This window comes from Calidris pugnax, unplaced genomic scaffold (genome assembly GCF_001431845.1).
Source record: "Calidris pugnax isolate Ruff unplaced genomic scaffold, ASM143184v1 scaffold44, whole genome shotgun sequence".
Classification (NCBI taxonomy): domain Eukaryota; kingdom Metazoa; phylum Chordata; class Aves; order Charadriiformes; family Scolopacidae; genus Calidris; species Calidris pugnax.
The window spans coordinates 22,276,429-22,292,286 of NW_015094506.1; the positions used below are offsets into that span (position 1 = coordinate 22,276,429).

Here is a 15,858-nt window from a genome sequence, read left to right on the forward strand (position 1 = left end):
TGGCTGATCCATAAGGTGGGTGGGTTACAGCTGGAGCTTTGCATCAGATAAAACAACAGGAAGAACCGAGTGATGGCAACCACAGGGAAGAAGACCACCAGGAAGACCGAAAAGTGGAATGATCCTTTAATACCACAGAGCAGGGTGAGACGGGAGAGGAGAAGAGGATACACAATGTGATGAATGCAATTACTCACATCTCTGACTCAGGAACCGAATGGGTGTTACTACTTAATGCTTTTTTTTGTGATTGTGTTTTGGTTATTTTATAAGTAAGCGAGTCCAATGGGAACATGCCATGAAGCCCTTGGGAAAGCAGAGGTTACTAAGCCAAAAGAGATTAGGGGAGAGTTTGCAAGTGAGTGAGCACAAAGAATGTGTAAACCTAAACATCTGAGGAATTAATCATCTGAACAATCGTCTTAGGTGAGAGAGGCACGGTTGCAAATATGAATGAACGGACATGCACCACAATCTTTAAATCTCCATGTAGCAGGCCAGGGGACCATGTAAGAGCCAAGGAAGAGGGGAAGCCTGAAGGATCCTGTCCAACCTGCCTATGATAACTTTGGAGGGGCAGGTGTTCAATGCAGAGCTTCCTGAGCTCCTCAAGTTTTACCCTTGACTGTACGCAGCCACATCCCTGTCTCTGCTACTCTTTTTAACGTAAGGGCCGCACAATATAAACTCCGTGCACATGGATGTAAGCTGCAATCTTGCCTAAAAAGAGGAAAAGGCTCATCATCTGCATGGACCCCCCAAGAAGTAGGTTAGAAACCAGGCAACAAAACCCATTTCAGCCTTTCCTGTGCCTCAGTACTGGCGACCCCAACAGCAAATAGGACTTCTTCTCAGGTACATGCCTATGCTCCTGGGACAAGAAAAAAAAAAAAAAAGACTACTTGCATGCAAAGCTTTTACAAATTTGGTCACTGTGACCAAACTTTATTACCCATTTTATGGAACTGTGACAAAAGTCTAGGAATCAAACAACATGGGGATCACAAAGGCTATTATGTTTATTGTGCTGAACAGACTGTGATAATCCATTAAAGGAACATTTTCAACAAGCAAGCGATTCAAAGTACAATCATAGACAGCAACTCTACACGAAGAACAAAGCAAAAAGTTAGAAGACACTCAAAAGAAAAAGTAAACTGTAGTTAAACATCTTGAAGCGTTTGTTTTTTATTTTTCCTGCAAACACACCTCTCTTGCAGAAATGGTAGAAGAGTTAAATGTCCAGTCTTAGTTAGCAGTGACCAATGACAGCAAAGAACAGTCGTATAAAATTTATCTCCCACAAAAATAAACTATATATATAAAAAATTTTATGATGTTCTCACTGATTCAATGGCCACATGCAATTTTTCAGTCTGAAAAAATGAGGTATAGTAGGCCCTAAGAGGTAGTAATGTGTTTTGATTGTACTACAATATATAGAAAATACAAGATTCAGTTCGTCAGAGTGGTAAGTCTCTCGGAGGTTGAAGTGCGACACACACCCAGCGGTTATTCCTGTGTCACCCACTGAATACTGCGGTTTTAAAAAAATGTGAAAAAATAAAAACAACCCCAAACGGGACTTGCTAAGGCTTGATTCGATGCCCTTTGAAGTCAGCAGAATTCCTTCTACTGCCTTTAAGTGACACTGGATTTGGCCTGTTAGAGCTACCGTATAGCTAGGATTATTTCTCTTTCACTTAGCACTAAGGTGTCTACTTGTAATACTCCGATCAGCTCTTTCTCAGCGATTTCTGTCACTGAACCCTCTGCGGGCTTTCAAGGAGGTCCGCCTTTCTTGACACTGCCTCTTGGAAGAAGCCAGTGAGTAGTTATCTTTAACTGCATTTGGCTCGGTACTAAAGCCATACCAACAGACGCCTTCCTGAGAAACTACCCCTGGCCCAGGTATTAATACAATGGTACAAAGTACTGACTAGGAAAGAGAGGAAGAAGGGAAACAAAACAGAAGTAGAGAAAACGAAACAGGAGGAGAGAGAGGGAGAGACAGAGAAAGAACAAAAAAAGTGAGAGAGAGGAGAATAAAAAACCTCTACATAAGAAGCATTTAAAATAAATCTGGCTGAAACATATTACAAAATCACATTTGTGTAAAATACATGAAAATACTTGTCAAGTATTTTCTTACAATCTACTAATTATTTTTTTTAAACACATATTTGTGATTGCATTATGCAAAAGCTGAGCTTGTTGCTTCCCACCTACAAAGCTTCAAGTTTCTTTGAAGGTTTTTTTTTGTTCGTTTTTTTTTTTTTTTTTAATACGAAAGTAATTTAAAATGTGTTCATTTTCCACAAGTTATTTTACAAAAATAGTTTTGAATTAGGGATTAGTTGCAGTCCTAACTGTTTCAAACGTCTCAAAACTAATGCTGAAAGTAACAAGTTCATTCCATTTAAAGTCTGGAGGTAGGTCTTTGTCAATCAATTAGTCCATTTCTTTAAACGATTCATTTGAGGTACAAACTTGGACAGTAATATTTAAACATTACAGCTAAATTTTTTTCTATGTCATGTAGTGTCATTGAAGAAAATTATCCTCACAAACCTATCAGCAATTCAGTACAAAAATATATTCAAGTTAACAGTACATTACACAGAAGTCTAGCAGAGAATAGGGTAAGTACATTTTAAAAAAAAAAACCAAAAAAAAAAAAAACCAAACCAAGAGAAAGAAAAATACATAGTCATGCCGAAACACAATAAAGATATTGCTTCCTTAACTGCAATTAGGTGTTGAAGTAGAAATTAGGGGAAAATACAGATACTTATGATTATCTACCCAATAAAAATTTCCTGCATTTAATGTGTATAGCAGCATGTATTTATCAGTCTGTTGAGTTAATTGTAAAAATCAGAGGTAGTATTGAATAGTGGGGTAATATTGCATCTGGTGCTAAAAGTGCTGCTTTAAATGAAAAGATGGAGAAATGCCACCGGCACAGAGGTGCCCAGTGAACCATCCTATGTCAAAATACATTGCTTAAAGTAATGCACAAGCTTAGCTGAGGTACATGGTATTGGTTCATACATCGCGACTGATGAGTAATGAGGAGAGATTCCATTCTTTTGAAATACTGGTATGGGATGAGTGGAATTAGTCGAAACAAAGCAAAACATATAGATTATTTTTGTTCAAATAAACTCATGACTAATTTTGAGGTACCTTTCTGTACGTTTTAAAACACTTTTCTCAATAAAGACTTAGTCATTAATGGCATAAGAGTGTTTGGTGTCAGTCATTTTTGTTTCCATAAAAAATGCCTGGCTCTACAGAAAGCCGATTCTGTCCGGCTTCCTGTCGTCCAGAAGATGAGGGCTGTTCATTTAATTTACTACAACTTCTGCTGATATGTTTGTATTTATAACTATACAACGTATCTTTGTCTTTCTTCCCTTTTGCAAAATGAAAGTACCTTTTTCATGTTGATTTCTTTCTTCCGATTACCAGCTGAATGAAGTGAAAGATCAGCTTTCAATTTTTTTTCCTGAAATAACAGTAAGTCTTAAAAAAAAATAAAAAAAAATCAAGTACAAGTCTACAAGAAGGTTACAAAAAAAAAAAAAAAGAGTAGTATCTGTCCCTTATCTTTGGTGTTCTAAAACAGGGAGTTCACTAAGTAGGGAGTGGGTTGCTGGAAGTGTTGCAAGGCTTTAGTGTTACACACCCAGCCTTTCCTATTTCAATGCCCATTATAATGACTATGTTACAAGTTTCTTGTTTATATGCAGTGCAGTGAATGACATAAACCTGATTCAGAGCTCTTCTTGACCCACTCACCCTTACTTAGCAGCTCAAACAAACTATTAGTAGGTTAAGAAAAAAGAAAACAGTAATTAAAAGTTGCATCGTTAATCTGTGACCCCTTTGTGTTACAGCAGTTTTTCACTAAACCTGGGACTGTGAAGGGATTACAAAGAAGATGATTAGTCAAATCCTTTTTAAGGTTATGCGATTATTTTTTTTTCCCCCAGGCAAAAGTGGAAAGACCATGGCAATAGAAAATAAGTGGTCAAGGCAGTGTCTTCTCCCTTCAAAAGACCCAACTGCTGATGAGGTAGAAATTGCATGGTGCGGTCTCCTAGTCTTCCTCTGCAGACTCTTGTGAGGACGTTTCTTCAGTCTCTTCCTGGAATACACAAATAAAAAATTTAAATATTGTGGTGACTGGGCATCTTAGGCTGCCACCTCGCTCTCCTCTCACACAGCTGACAATTGTCTCCTGAGCTAACAAAACGCCCTTCACAGCTACTGTGACATCTCAAGAAGCCACCTCGGGGAGGAGCAGAAGGCCTCCCCCTCTCCAGTCATCCCACTTTGGTCTGTTGGGCTTTCCTCCTACCCCAGGGGGTGCCATGAAAAAGCATTTTGTGCCGTGCTCTGTCATGGCCCTCTTATGGCCACCTAGAAAATCAAAAGCATTTTGAGCGGGTATCCAGTGATAAGTGGATGCTCTGGGAAGCCCTCTCTTCCTCTTTGGCTGTCCTCCTCCAGCCCACCACTGCCTTCATGTTTGACTCCAGCAAGGCTGCCCGAATGCGATGCTCTTACACTGCTTATTTAACAAATGTGCAGCACCTTTCAGGACACGGGCAGTAAACTGGGGGCAATAAACATTTCTGATAAAAGGGGTTGTCAGTGAAAAGTTGTTTTTTATCAAATGCTGCACATCATCGCCTGAGACAGCACGTGAAAAAGATCTAGAAAGAAGAGAAATTTACCCCCTCAGCCAACTGAGACCTTTTAAGAATGACCAGCTTAAAACAGCTTATAACAGTCTTCATACTTTAATAGATTTGATTTTCCACATGGCTTCATTTTGTCTGGGTGGCTAACTGACACAATTTATAACTCTCTTCCTTTCCCAGGCCACTACAGTACACCATTCAGCAAAGCATGCCTCAAAGCTTGCCTGCCTTATATGACCAAACTTCCATTCATTAGTGTTTGAAACACCTCAGCTGTGAAGGGCTCCTAAATGCTACCATGTGTGACACTGCTGCGGAGGAGCGGCATCAAGGAAAAACACTGGGCTTTAATCATAGGCCACTGCTCACTGCAATCCCCTTTCAAAAGGTTTCAACCTTCCCCCCACCCCCCTCCTTCCCTGCCACCTCCCTGCAAGAAAAGGCTGGAAAAAAAGAAGAGCCGTAAATCCAGGGAATAAACATAAGTATAAATGAATGGATGACAGCTTAAAAAATATAACCACAGCAGCATCAAGCCATGAGATTTCACACTGGTTTTGTTTAGTCTGCTTTGGGTTATGTGGGAAATGTGAAAAGCATGAAGCAAACGCTCCCCCCTCTCCATTCGTGCCCCCCACCCCCTGCTAAAGCTCGGGCCTCAGATATTTAAGCCAGTAGATTTTTACCTCTTGACTAGGAAACAGGCTATGACCCTGGGGTACTCTCTCCAGCACCAGGCACAAAGAAAGATGTAGCATGATCAAAGCCGCGGACAGAGGAAAGAGAGCGAAGTCAAGTGTCAGCTGCCCTCTGACCTTGACTTTTCAATTAATATTTAAATTCCAGAAGACGCCGATCTATCATGCAGATGAACAATTCCTTCCTCGCAACAACTCGTGTGCACTTGTAGCAGGGTTATATTCCCTGTGCTGCTACGAAAATGATCCCCAACTGGCAAAACCCCCAAATTTTACCCTGTGGCACTGGGGGACCTGGGCTCACGCTCCACTGAATCCCATTAACGTGTAATGCATTTTCCCTGCTTACCTCCCCTGCAGAATGGACTGTGACTGTTACATTTCAGTCAAGAAGAAAAATGGTATCTACAGGCACCTAACGAAGGGCTAATTTGGGCTGCATGAGGGCAAAATATGTGGGTAATGCAGGAGTTGGGATGATCAAGGCAAACACCGGCTTTGCCTCCAAGCCAAGTTATTTCAGTTAAAAATTACGACCGTGGGTTCTGTGCTCTTAACATAATACAGGTAGACATGTTTTGGTATTTGATGACGATCACGTGCTTAATTCCTAACAGCACAGCAGTCAGCCCACAGCCTCCCATCGCTGTTTCCCAGAAGATGGCCGTGCACGCGTGGGCGCAGAACAGCAGCTCACTTTGCTTTACACTTGGCTTGTCAGGAGACTACTGAAACCTGACGGACTCATTTTCCATGAAGATGCATTTCTGATCACCGAAAAAGAAGGACAGGGGAGAGGGAAAGTACGTGGAAGGGCATAACGCCAGAGCCCAGCCAGGGTAGCCACAGAGAGTTATTTCTAGTTAAGGAGTTGCCCGCTCTACAGTATTTTTTCAACTTGTAGCCCTTGCTGCAGTGACCAAGAAAATGACTGAGAAGTTCTTTCTTCATCTACATATGTATATTCCTGTAATGAAGGATAAGTTTCTCTCATTTGCATATGTGCATGCAAATGTGTGTATCTGTAGTACCTGGAAGGATGAGAAACTGAAAATCAAGCGAAACCCTCCCAAATATCTAAATAATAAATGAATTATTAAAACATATTTGAGACTGGCAGACTTCAAATTCACATCAGTCTTGGGAAAGGCTTTTTTTTTCCATGAAGAAAAGCTGGCAAAGGGATCAGACTGTTGTGCAGCAAAAATAAAACTTCCCTTCATTAAGTTCATTCCTTGCGAAAGCCTAAGATAGCTCAGTTACAGACGGGTGGTTTTAAGCCAACCTACCATGTAAGTCCCTTGTCAAGACACAGATGGAGACATGATTGCTGCTCTGAAGTGCTTACAATTCAAACAAAGGGATAATACAAATCAGACATATATGCATGGAGGGACCCAAAGGAAGAAGAGAGTAGAGGTTCTGAAAGAGAAAATGCAGATGTATAAGACAGGAACAGAGAGGGAATTTTTTTTGGACTGGTGAAAAACTGATTGCACATTTCAGACGGTTGTGCAGCTGTGATCCTCAACCCACCCTTTGTCTCTACATGCACACACACTTCCCCCGAAAAGATGGAGGGGGGCAGGCATTTTGAAAACTGTGCACCCCCTAGAAGTTGCAAACTGGCTCTGTGATGACTCAGAGAAATTCACTGAAGCGCTGCGTTGCACATCAAGGTGCTGGGCACCTCTGGGACGCTTTACCATCAGTTAGCACCCTCCAGACACTTAGAAGTCCTCACGGAGCCACCAAGGTCGATGGCATAGCCATGTACCATAGGATCAAGTCCCCAAGTCAAAAGTCAAAGGAGGAACTGGAGCTGGACTAAAATATTTTGTAAACCCAGATGTGCTTCCGATCAAGTTGAAGAGAAGGGCAAAAAGCAAGAAGGAAAGCATGGTCATTAGAGCAGACGTTAGAAATCCAAGTCACTCTGTCACAGCGTGAAAGCCGTGCAGAGCATAAATTCAGCAACACCACCACAGGAAGCGCTCAGTCAAGAAGCCAAGGTTTCAGATTTCGTGGCAGCCTTAATTCAGGTTGTTCTCACTTTTTAGGTGCATTCGCTGTAGTTGTGGAGACGGAATGGTGACACGTGTTAATTGAGCGTAAATGTTCATCGACCCAGTTTGGCCTTGAATGGCTACTCCCCTGGTTATTTGTTTTCTGCTGCAGCAAGCTCCCAACCAGCTGGGCCAGCAGACTGCAAAGAGAAACCTGAGAAAGCTTCAAACCAGCCAGGTCGGATCCAGCTAACAGGGAAGCCACAGCCACGCAGACCTCATAGAATCATAGAATGATCTGGGTTGGAAGGGACCTTAACGATCATTGAGTTCTAACCCCTCTGCCATGGGCAGGGACACCTCCCACTAGACCAGGTCGCTCAAAGCCCCATCCAGCCGGGCCTTGAACACTTCCAGGGATGGGGCAGCCACAGCTTCTCTGGGTGGCCTGTTCCAGTGTCTCACCATCCTCAGAGTAAAGAATTTCTTCCTAATATCGAATCTAAATCTCTCTTCTTTCAGTTTAGAACTGTTACCTCTCGTCCTATCGCTACACTCCCTGATAAAGAGTCCCGCCCCATCTCTCCTGTAGGCCCCCTTTAGGTACTGGAAGGCCACTATTAGGCCTCCCCAGAGCCTTCTCTTCTCCAGGCTTCTATCCTTTAGGCTGAGCAGGGTGAGCAGGACACACACCTGAAGGGCAGGGTAAACACACACATACAGAGCTCAGGCTTTACCTATTGCTAAGACAATATCCCAGGTGGCTCCCCATGCATCCATGTGCCCCACATGCATGTATCCTCAGGGGCTGACTCACACAGGGATTCACTGCAGAGGCAGTTTCAGGTGGCACATCCTGTCCTTGGCTGTCCCACACATGGGCACGTTTATCCTGAGTTGCTACAGGTCACAGTGTGGCAAACTGCAAGCCAGCAGTTACCATTATCAACACCCTGAGTTGTTTCCACCCTAAATTGCTAAAACTGCTCCACCAAGCCAGAAGTGGTGTGGAGCAGAGATGCTGCCTCTCATTAAAAAGAGCAGCAGGGAGGCTTCCTCCAAATCTCCCATGTGTACAAATGTTTAACAGGTCTTTGCTTGAGAGGTGTCACTGGCAAACAGCTGGCAGATGTGCACACTGGACTGGAACTCACCAGTACAGCCCTCTCACTTCTCACTGGTGTTGGGTCCCAGCAGGAGAGAAAGGACAGATGTTTCCCAGTGGGTTACAGCAGGTGTCTGCCCTGAGAAAGGCTACTCCACAGGGGGCTGGCAATGCCGTTTTTAGCCCCAATTTAACAGTGGTGAAGATAACAAAAAGGACCAAGAGGCAGGACAGCAGGCTCCAGTTACAAGTGCTATCTGCAGCCAGTATGCCTATTGGGCTTGCCCAACAAACAATTCCAAAATACGACTTCCTTGGTAGGGTCTGGTTGCCTGAAAACAGGAGCCCAGAGTTGTTTTAGATGCCCTGGGTATCTCATCTGGTATCCAGCAGCCAGGCCAGAAGAGCCTTGGTCGCCTGTGTCACACCTGCCTGCTCTGTGTGGACATCTGTGATCCCCTGGGACACCTAAAAGAGCACAGAACAGCACCGTCAAGATGTGTGGACCGACTAACCCTCTCCAGAGCTATCACACTGCATTGCTGCTTTTGAAGGTTCTCCACTGTGGAAATTCGTGTATACTGCAGGAGTATGTGAAGTGATAACCACTAGCACGTGCACCTCATTCCTAAAGCTCAGTGGTGGCACCATCCTGAAGGGAGCTGTGCAACAAGTGACCGTATTTAAACTACAGCATTTTTTCAGGTGAGAGTCACCCTGTGTGACTCCCAAGAGACTTCTTTCCCATGACATCCTGTGGGGGGTGAAATGTAGCTCTACCTGCTGCCCAAGACCTCCGTTTGGTGACCTACATTTGGTTGGTGTGGGCTATTTTCCTGGCACAACAAACAGCCAGTAGCATCTTAGTGTCCTCAAGAAGAGACAAGCTTACTTTGGTCTTAGCATGTCCTCTGCATTCCTTTTTTTTGGTGGACCCCCAAAAAGTGGTCATGACAAAGCCTGATGAGAAGAACACTGTTGGTGTTTGAAAGGAGCATTCCCCCCATCTGCAGAAGGGCAACTGTTTGGCATTGTTGTAAAAATGTTTGTTCTGTTCTAACACCCTGGGGCAAAGCTCCTTTACAGCTACTTCAAGGTTAATTGTCTTTGCCTCAAGAAACTTCGAGGCAATTCAGCTGGCAATTCATTTTTTTTTCACCTTCTGCTCATGGATTTCTGAACCACGGATTTAAAAAACTAGAACCAATCTTATGAGATGAACTCGGGATCACAGTAATGCTAAAAATATGGAGCCTCTGAATTTGTCAGAGATTTTATTTTATAACAAAGTATTAGCTATTGGCACAGATTTCGCCGGCTGCTTTCTAAGCCCGAGAGGGTATGCTTGAATAGATATGTCAAAAAGAACTGCTGACAAGAGCAACTTGCAAACTGTGGGCCATTGTCTGCTGTTAACTTGTCTGAAATCCTCTGGCATGCAAGCTAATATTTTCAGAGGAGTCCTTGAAGCCAGTGGCTCCTATTGCAGACGCAGGGGCCCAGGCTGTGCCCAGCTGAGACACGGTGCCACCCCAACTGCTCTGCAAACAGCACACGGAACTGCTTCAGAAATTTGTACAGCACTGACAGACACTCAGAGCAGGTTTGCTCCGCTTGAAGCTTATGGTGGGATCTGCTGCTTCGAGCTACTTCAGCCCCTGCAGGCCACACCAGCGAGCTCAGTGACAGCTGTCATTCAGCAGTAAGGCCAACTTTAATTCCAGAAGCTGGATTCAGAGCTCAAATTGTTGTAGGTATTTACTTCACTCATCACGATAAAAGGATTTATTAGGGCAGAAGAGATCACCATGACCATATACAGAAAGGTGAGATAACTCTTCTTAGGGCTGGACTAAAGCATGTTTTTAAGAAGGGCACCTAAGGAAATTATTTCAATACAGAATCTCTGTATCCAAATGCATACAATTCAATCAGCCCACAAGCAAGCAAATTCTGTGCACTGTCACTCCTAGCATGTGAGAAGGAGCACAACTTCTCTAGCACAGTTAAAGCCTCTGCCTACATAGCAGATCTGAGACCCCCTGCCCTCTCCCAGCCTTCTTTCTGCAGTCATTGACTAAGGCATGGGACAGCCCTGGGGGTAGTGAGCAGGCAGGGAAGCAAAACTCGCAGTACTTAAATGCACCTTGTTGCCTAAGGATCTGGGCCTTCAAAAGACTACAGACTTGGCCACAGTGTGAGTCCAGTATTTGGACACCAGCAAGCAGCCTTGCTGAGCTGCTGCTTGACTTTCCCAATGCCCAAGTTTATGCTGGTGGGCATGTGCAGAGCTGCCTAATGCTCTTGGGAGCAGTCCAAGGGCTGGCAAGTGTCTTAAAGATCATTTTGACTTGGAGATGTCCTCAAAGTTTCCATGCTCAGGAAGGCAATGCACAACAGACAGCAAGAGTAAGACTTAGCTCTGAGTGTGCATGTACGAAACAGCACTGGTTTGGAAACTCACATGCAAACTTGTTTTGAAATCCCCATGCTCTCTGATTTGAAGCAGATACTTCAAGCTGGGTTTTCTACTTTCTAGGAAGAAGCCTACCTACAGAGCTGTTGTGTATGGAGGATGCATCTTTCCTCTGTGAAAGTCACTCCACTTTTATGTAAATAATCAAATATTCTGTGAGGAAAGGAAAAGGAGCAGAGAGAACAAAGCAAAACACTGATGCTATCCTGCAGATGACCAGCCTGTGGCTTTTGAGCTGCATAGTTAGTAAGAAAATTCAGGGCGTCCTCTTCTTTCACTACTGGAACGCCACTGCTTGACTAGCAAAAAGGCTACTCATGGGGATTACTGCATGATCCACATCCCCAGGTGTTGCAGAAAGTGAACTAGCTGGGGCAGCCAGAGTGAAGTCGTGGGGGCTGCTGGTAAGCATGGTCCAGGCCTACAACAGTGGTAGAAATCAGAGATACCATCCTTGCACACCCATGAACCACTCCTACAGATTCCCTTCCTCTACCGCAGGAAGCATCTCTCAAGGCTTGGCAAAGTTTTGGTCCTCGAGTAACGGGTTCAGGTAACCTGTTCAGAGATAACCTAGTCAGAGGGGACCAGGACAGCACTCAAGAAGATCCCCTCAGGACAGGACAGGACAGGACATTCCTCTTGAAGATAGAACCGCCTTCTTTAAACATAGATTCAAGTCTCTCCTTCCTGTTAGATTAAGGGGGATTAAAGACATTTCTCTATCTCCTAGCTTATCTCCCACTAGGAGAACTGTTTGATATAATGGAGTGATAATGAGTCTCTCTGGTTACTTTTGAGAGAAAAGGCTTATCTGACACAGGATTTTTAAATCCAGAAGAGCTCACACTGAGAACTTCCAGAGACAGGAATTAGTCTGGCCGGACTTTTAGATACCCTAAAAAGTACCTGCTTTAAGCTCTGCCTCTCAACATCTCCTACAGATGCACTTAAACAAACCTCATCTCCAGGTGCCCAACTTTGCCACAGATTTGAGAGCAGCCCTGAAGTTAACTCAGCAATGAGGTTTCTGCAAGGCAGCAGGTCACTCAGTGCTGAAGCTTGCGCTGCTGAAGCCTTTTGAAATTGAGACTCAGCTGTCTAAATTACGTCAGGCCAGATTTCTTAAACGCATTTTGGCATCTGAGTATAGCAAGTGCCTTTTTGACCTAAGCAGGTCAAAACACTTTGAAAAAATCTGTTCCCCATGTGATTAAAAGGAGAGTGAAAATCTCCAGCAAAATCTCAGTATCGGTCAGAAGAATTTTGCAGGAAGCACCATTTAAAGTCTGCAAAGCACAGATTTAAAGCGAAAATGGTGCTTGAAGCAATCATGGGTGCTGTGCTAACACTGACAGAGATGTATTTTGTCTTGGAGAGCTTCAACCCTACAAGATGTAAACAGTTCTGGTGGGAAGGAAATAAAATATTAAGGGAAAGAAGGCAGCAGTGCTGTTAGAAACATATACAACTGAGCTGGACTAACCCCAACTTTGAGAAGATGCTCTTACAAACCTCTTGTCGAGGCTGTAAACTGGAGGAGTGGTAAACTGCTCTGCATTCACACAGCACATCGCACTCCAGAGCCATGATCCAGGCTGGAGCCCAAGGCAAGCAGAGGCTCCAATAATTGTCTCTAATCAATAATATGTAGGTTCATAATTAGATGAAAGAGAAAAAAAAAAAAAAAAAAAGGGGGATTTAGGTCACTGGAAAGATATAGAGAAGAAATTAATCATAAACTCAGCACTTTGTGCGAAGATGATTTATAGGACATGAAAAAATAGGCTTAATTATCTGCAATGCATTTTGGAATAATGCTGATGTCAGTAATCTGAAATATTCAGATTAGAAAATGTTAGTGCAACCTTCAATTAATATGAAGTTGATACGGCTTCCTCTTCTCTTTGTTATTGTAGTTCTGAAATGGATGCACAAGTTTTATATATGTACTGTTTTCTTGCTTCAGTTTGTTGTTGCTGCTAAAGTTTAACACCAGTTTTATTTTTTTATCTGAGCATCTTAATTGTGAAGAGAAAGAGAGAAGAAAAGGAAAGGTGCAAAAGCAGCATTGAGCCTGAGGACAAAGCTGAACTCTTTTTCCAAGCTTTCCAGCTCCTGCTGAGTTACTAATGCCAACAAATGGGGGTTTTGAATTACTGACTGCTTTTAGAGTGCCACTTCAATCCCACCACACTGAAAATATTTGATAAATATGACTTCCAATAAAAGTTAGTAGAACACTATATGTTAAATCAGAATAAACCAGAAGGACCTGAAGCCATTGTTAATGGTTTCATCATATATCACTCCCCTGATCAACAGTTGGTGAGGGAGTCAAGAAAAAAAAAAAAAAAAAAGGGTGGATGCCAATCTTTGAAAGTCCCTAGGTTTGTACAGGTCACTGTGAAACACTGTGGACCACTGCATTAGCTCTGCTTTCTTGTGGCACTGGAGATGGCAAAGCCCAAAAGGATTCTTTAGCCCACATAGGTAAACCTGGGGGACTCTGCCTTCCTCCTGAGCCCGGGTGGCCCTTGAAACAGCAACCATTCCTGTGCATATTTTATGTCGAGCAGCAGAGGAAGGACTGCGGAGAAGGTCCCCCAGATCGGAGTAGCGAAAGGAAAGCTAGGACAGGCTTTGAAATGGAGGTCAAACGCACATTGCTTAAATTTTGCTCCCCCCGCCCCATCCTGCCATTTTAGAACATGAAAAGGAGAATAAAGTAAGGCCTGTTAGATTTCTATTCTCCTCCCCCCCAAAAAAATGACTGCTTGTTACAGACAGGAAGCAACTGCCAGAAGTTATTCACCTCCAATCCTTTATCACTTAAAAAAGCATTACAGCTCGGTCCACGGAGCCACTGGCAACTGCGGTTTGGGAACAGCTATCTATCTGTAATGATAAATAATAAAATAAAGCGTCTTCCCTTTCGAATCCCAGCTGAGAGATTTTGCCAAGTGATCAAACTTGTCTGAACCTTGGCGCAGCAGCTTTGAAGTAATAAGAAAGAGATTGAAAACCTGCAGCCAAGAGCCGCACACACCTCATTAGGGCCCAGCCATGCGGGAAGGCCGAGCGGCAGCCGCCGGGCCCGGCCCCGCGTACCCACTGGAGAGGGGCTGCGGGAAGGGGAGATAAAAGAGCCTTTCACAGTGGAAGTGGACCAGTGACATTTTTATGAGCCCCAGCCCCAAGGCTGAGGGGGTGTCGGCCGGGCATGCAGTCCCCGCCATGATGCCTGAGTGCAGGCCTTGGGGCGGGCAGAAGCATGGGGGGCTCAGCCGCTGCCATCGCCCTTCCTCAGTCTCCCTGGGTTTTCCCTTTTCCTTTCTTTCTTTTTTTGTTCTAAAAGAGAGAGTTTAACGTACAGGGCTTTACCTTCCTCAGGTTGTGCTCAGAAAAGCGTCTGTCTGTCTGTCTGTCCGTCCCCCCTCCCCCCCCAAATGAGAAACATATTTCTGAAAGATCGTGAGCTGGGTTCTCTGATCTGGTTCAGCAGAGTTCATGTGAGACTTTGTGGTATAATTCAGCTAAATGACTTTTTTCTCTTTAAGAAAACCCAAAGCAAAACAAAAACACTAAAGCTTAACAGACTTGTAAAACTCTTTTTAAAAAGTCTGAAGAGTTTAATCACAGATCTTACCACACAGACACTGGTGAGGCTCTGTGCTGGCAGTAAAGCAGAGTATTTAACTTTGAGAGCTGAAGTTCTGGGTTTAATTTTCAGTTTCAGACTAAACAGCAGGTCTGCAGCGAAAGGCAGGGCGACGACTCCTGAGCAAAACGGGGTGATGGAAATGCTTTTCTTGCGAACTTTACCGATTGTGTAACCATGGAGCACCAATTTGTGCACGCGAAAGCGCAAAATCAGAGAAGTTTGTGTTGGTTTTAATAAACTCCCCGCCCCATTCCCTCCCTTTTTTTATTGCAAAGAATTCTGCTGCTATTTTATTATGTAATGCTGCAGGCTAAAAATATATCCCTAATTTAAGCCATCTTGCCAATAAATCTACAAATACCAGGTAATCCAAAAAGGGTAGTTATGGTTTAATGACATACTCTTCTTGTCATCTTAATATGTTCAACTCCTAAAGGATTTAGAGTGATGCATTTAAAGATTTTTTTTCAACTTCTTGAATATCTCCACACAATCTGGTGGGAAGGGCGATAAAGTATGGTCCTCTTCAGCACAGAGCAGCAACCCAACTTTTCAAGCTCCATCTGCGCCGCAATCCGTGCTACCACAGGGCGAAACTTTTTCTTTCTCTAGCAAGATAGTCTGATTCAAAGTGAGTGGGGCTGTCCAACTTAATAGATAGTGATTATTTCCTTTTGATTATAGAACCGTTTGTGGGAGTTTCTTTTCCAACTGAACACATTTATATTCTATAATAAAATCAGAAAAGGTATCCTGATGGAAACGTGTTCTCAAAACATGTTTTCTTTTAGGACCAAGATAGATTTACTGCAATTTATACCTCAATGTTAATCTATTCCCCTCTTCCTAAACATAAAAAAATACTAATATAAATTACAGTTAATGTCTCACTGTATAACACAGTTCTCAGGAGACTATTAAAGCCATGGGCGAGCCGCCCAACATACTGTAACTGTCTCTTTGCTCTTCTGATTTTACTTTCCAGATTTTGCCTCAAAATAAGCATGAGAATCAGGGAAGGGGAGGGGGTGGAAGCCATTCACTGCCCTGAATCTGATATCTCCCAGGTCCTAGAGCTCACATGTCCCTTCCTTCCAGACTCAAGTCTGGTTTCAATGGAGCTCTCATTTTTCTTCCCACTAATCCTGCCGTGAGATCAACCATTGGTAACTCTGTGAGAAATTAAATACCAGGATG

General features: G+C 43.5%; 1 protein-coding gene across 1 annotated transcript in view; it reads right to left on the reverse strand.

Annotated features, from left to right (window-relative positions):
• Positions 1-995: 995 nt before the first annotated feature.
• Positions 996-15,858, reverse strand: part of HMGA2 (high mobility group AT-hook 2) — a 123,615-nt gene continuing 108,752 nt past the window's right edge. The window contains exon 5 of the mRNA XM_014964350.1: positions 996-4,153. Within this exon, the coding sequence (XP_014819836.1) occupies positions 4,106-4,153 (48 nt within the window). The 3' untranslated portion in view covers positions 996-4,105. The remainder of the gene's footprint in view (positions 4,154-15,858) is intronic.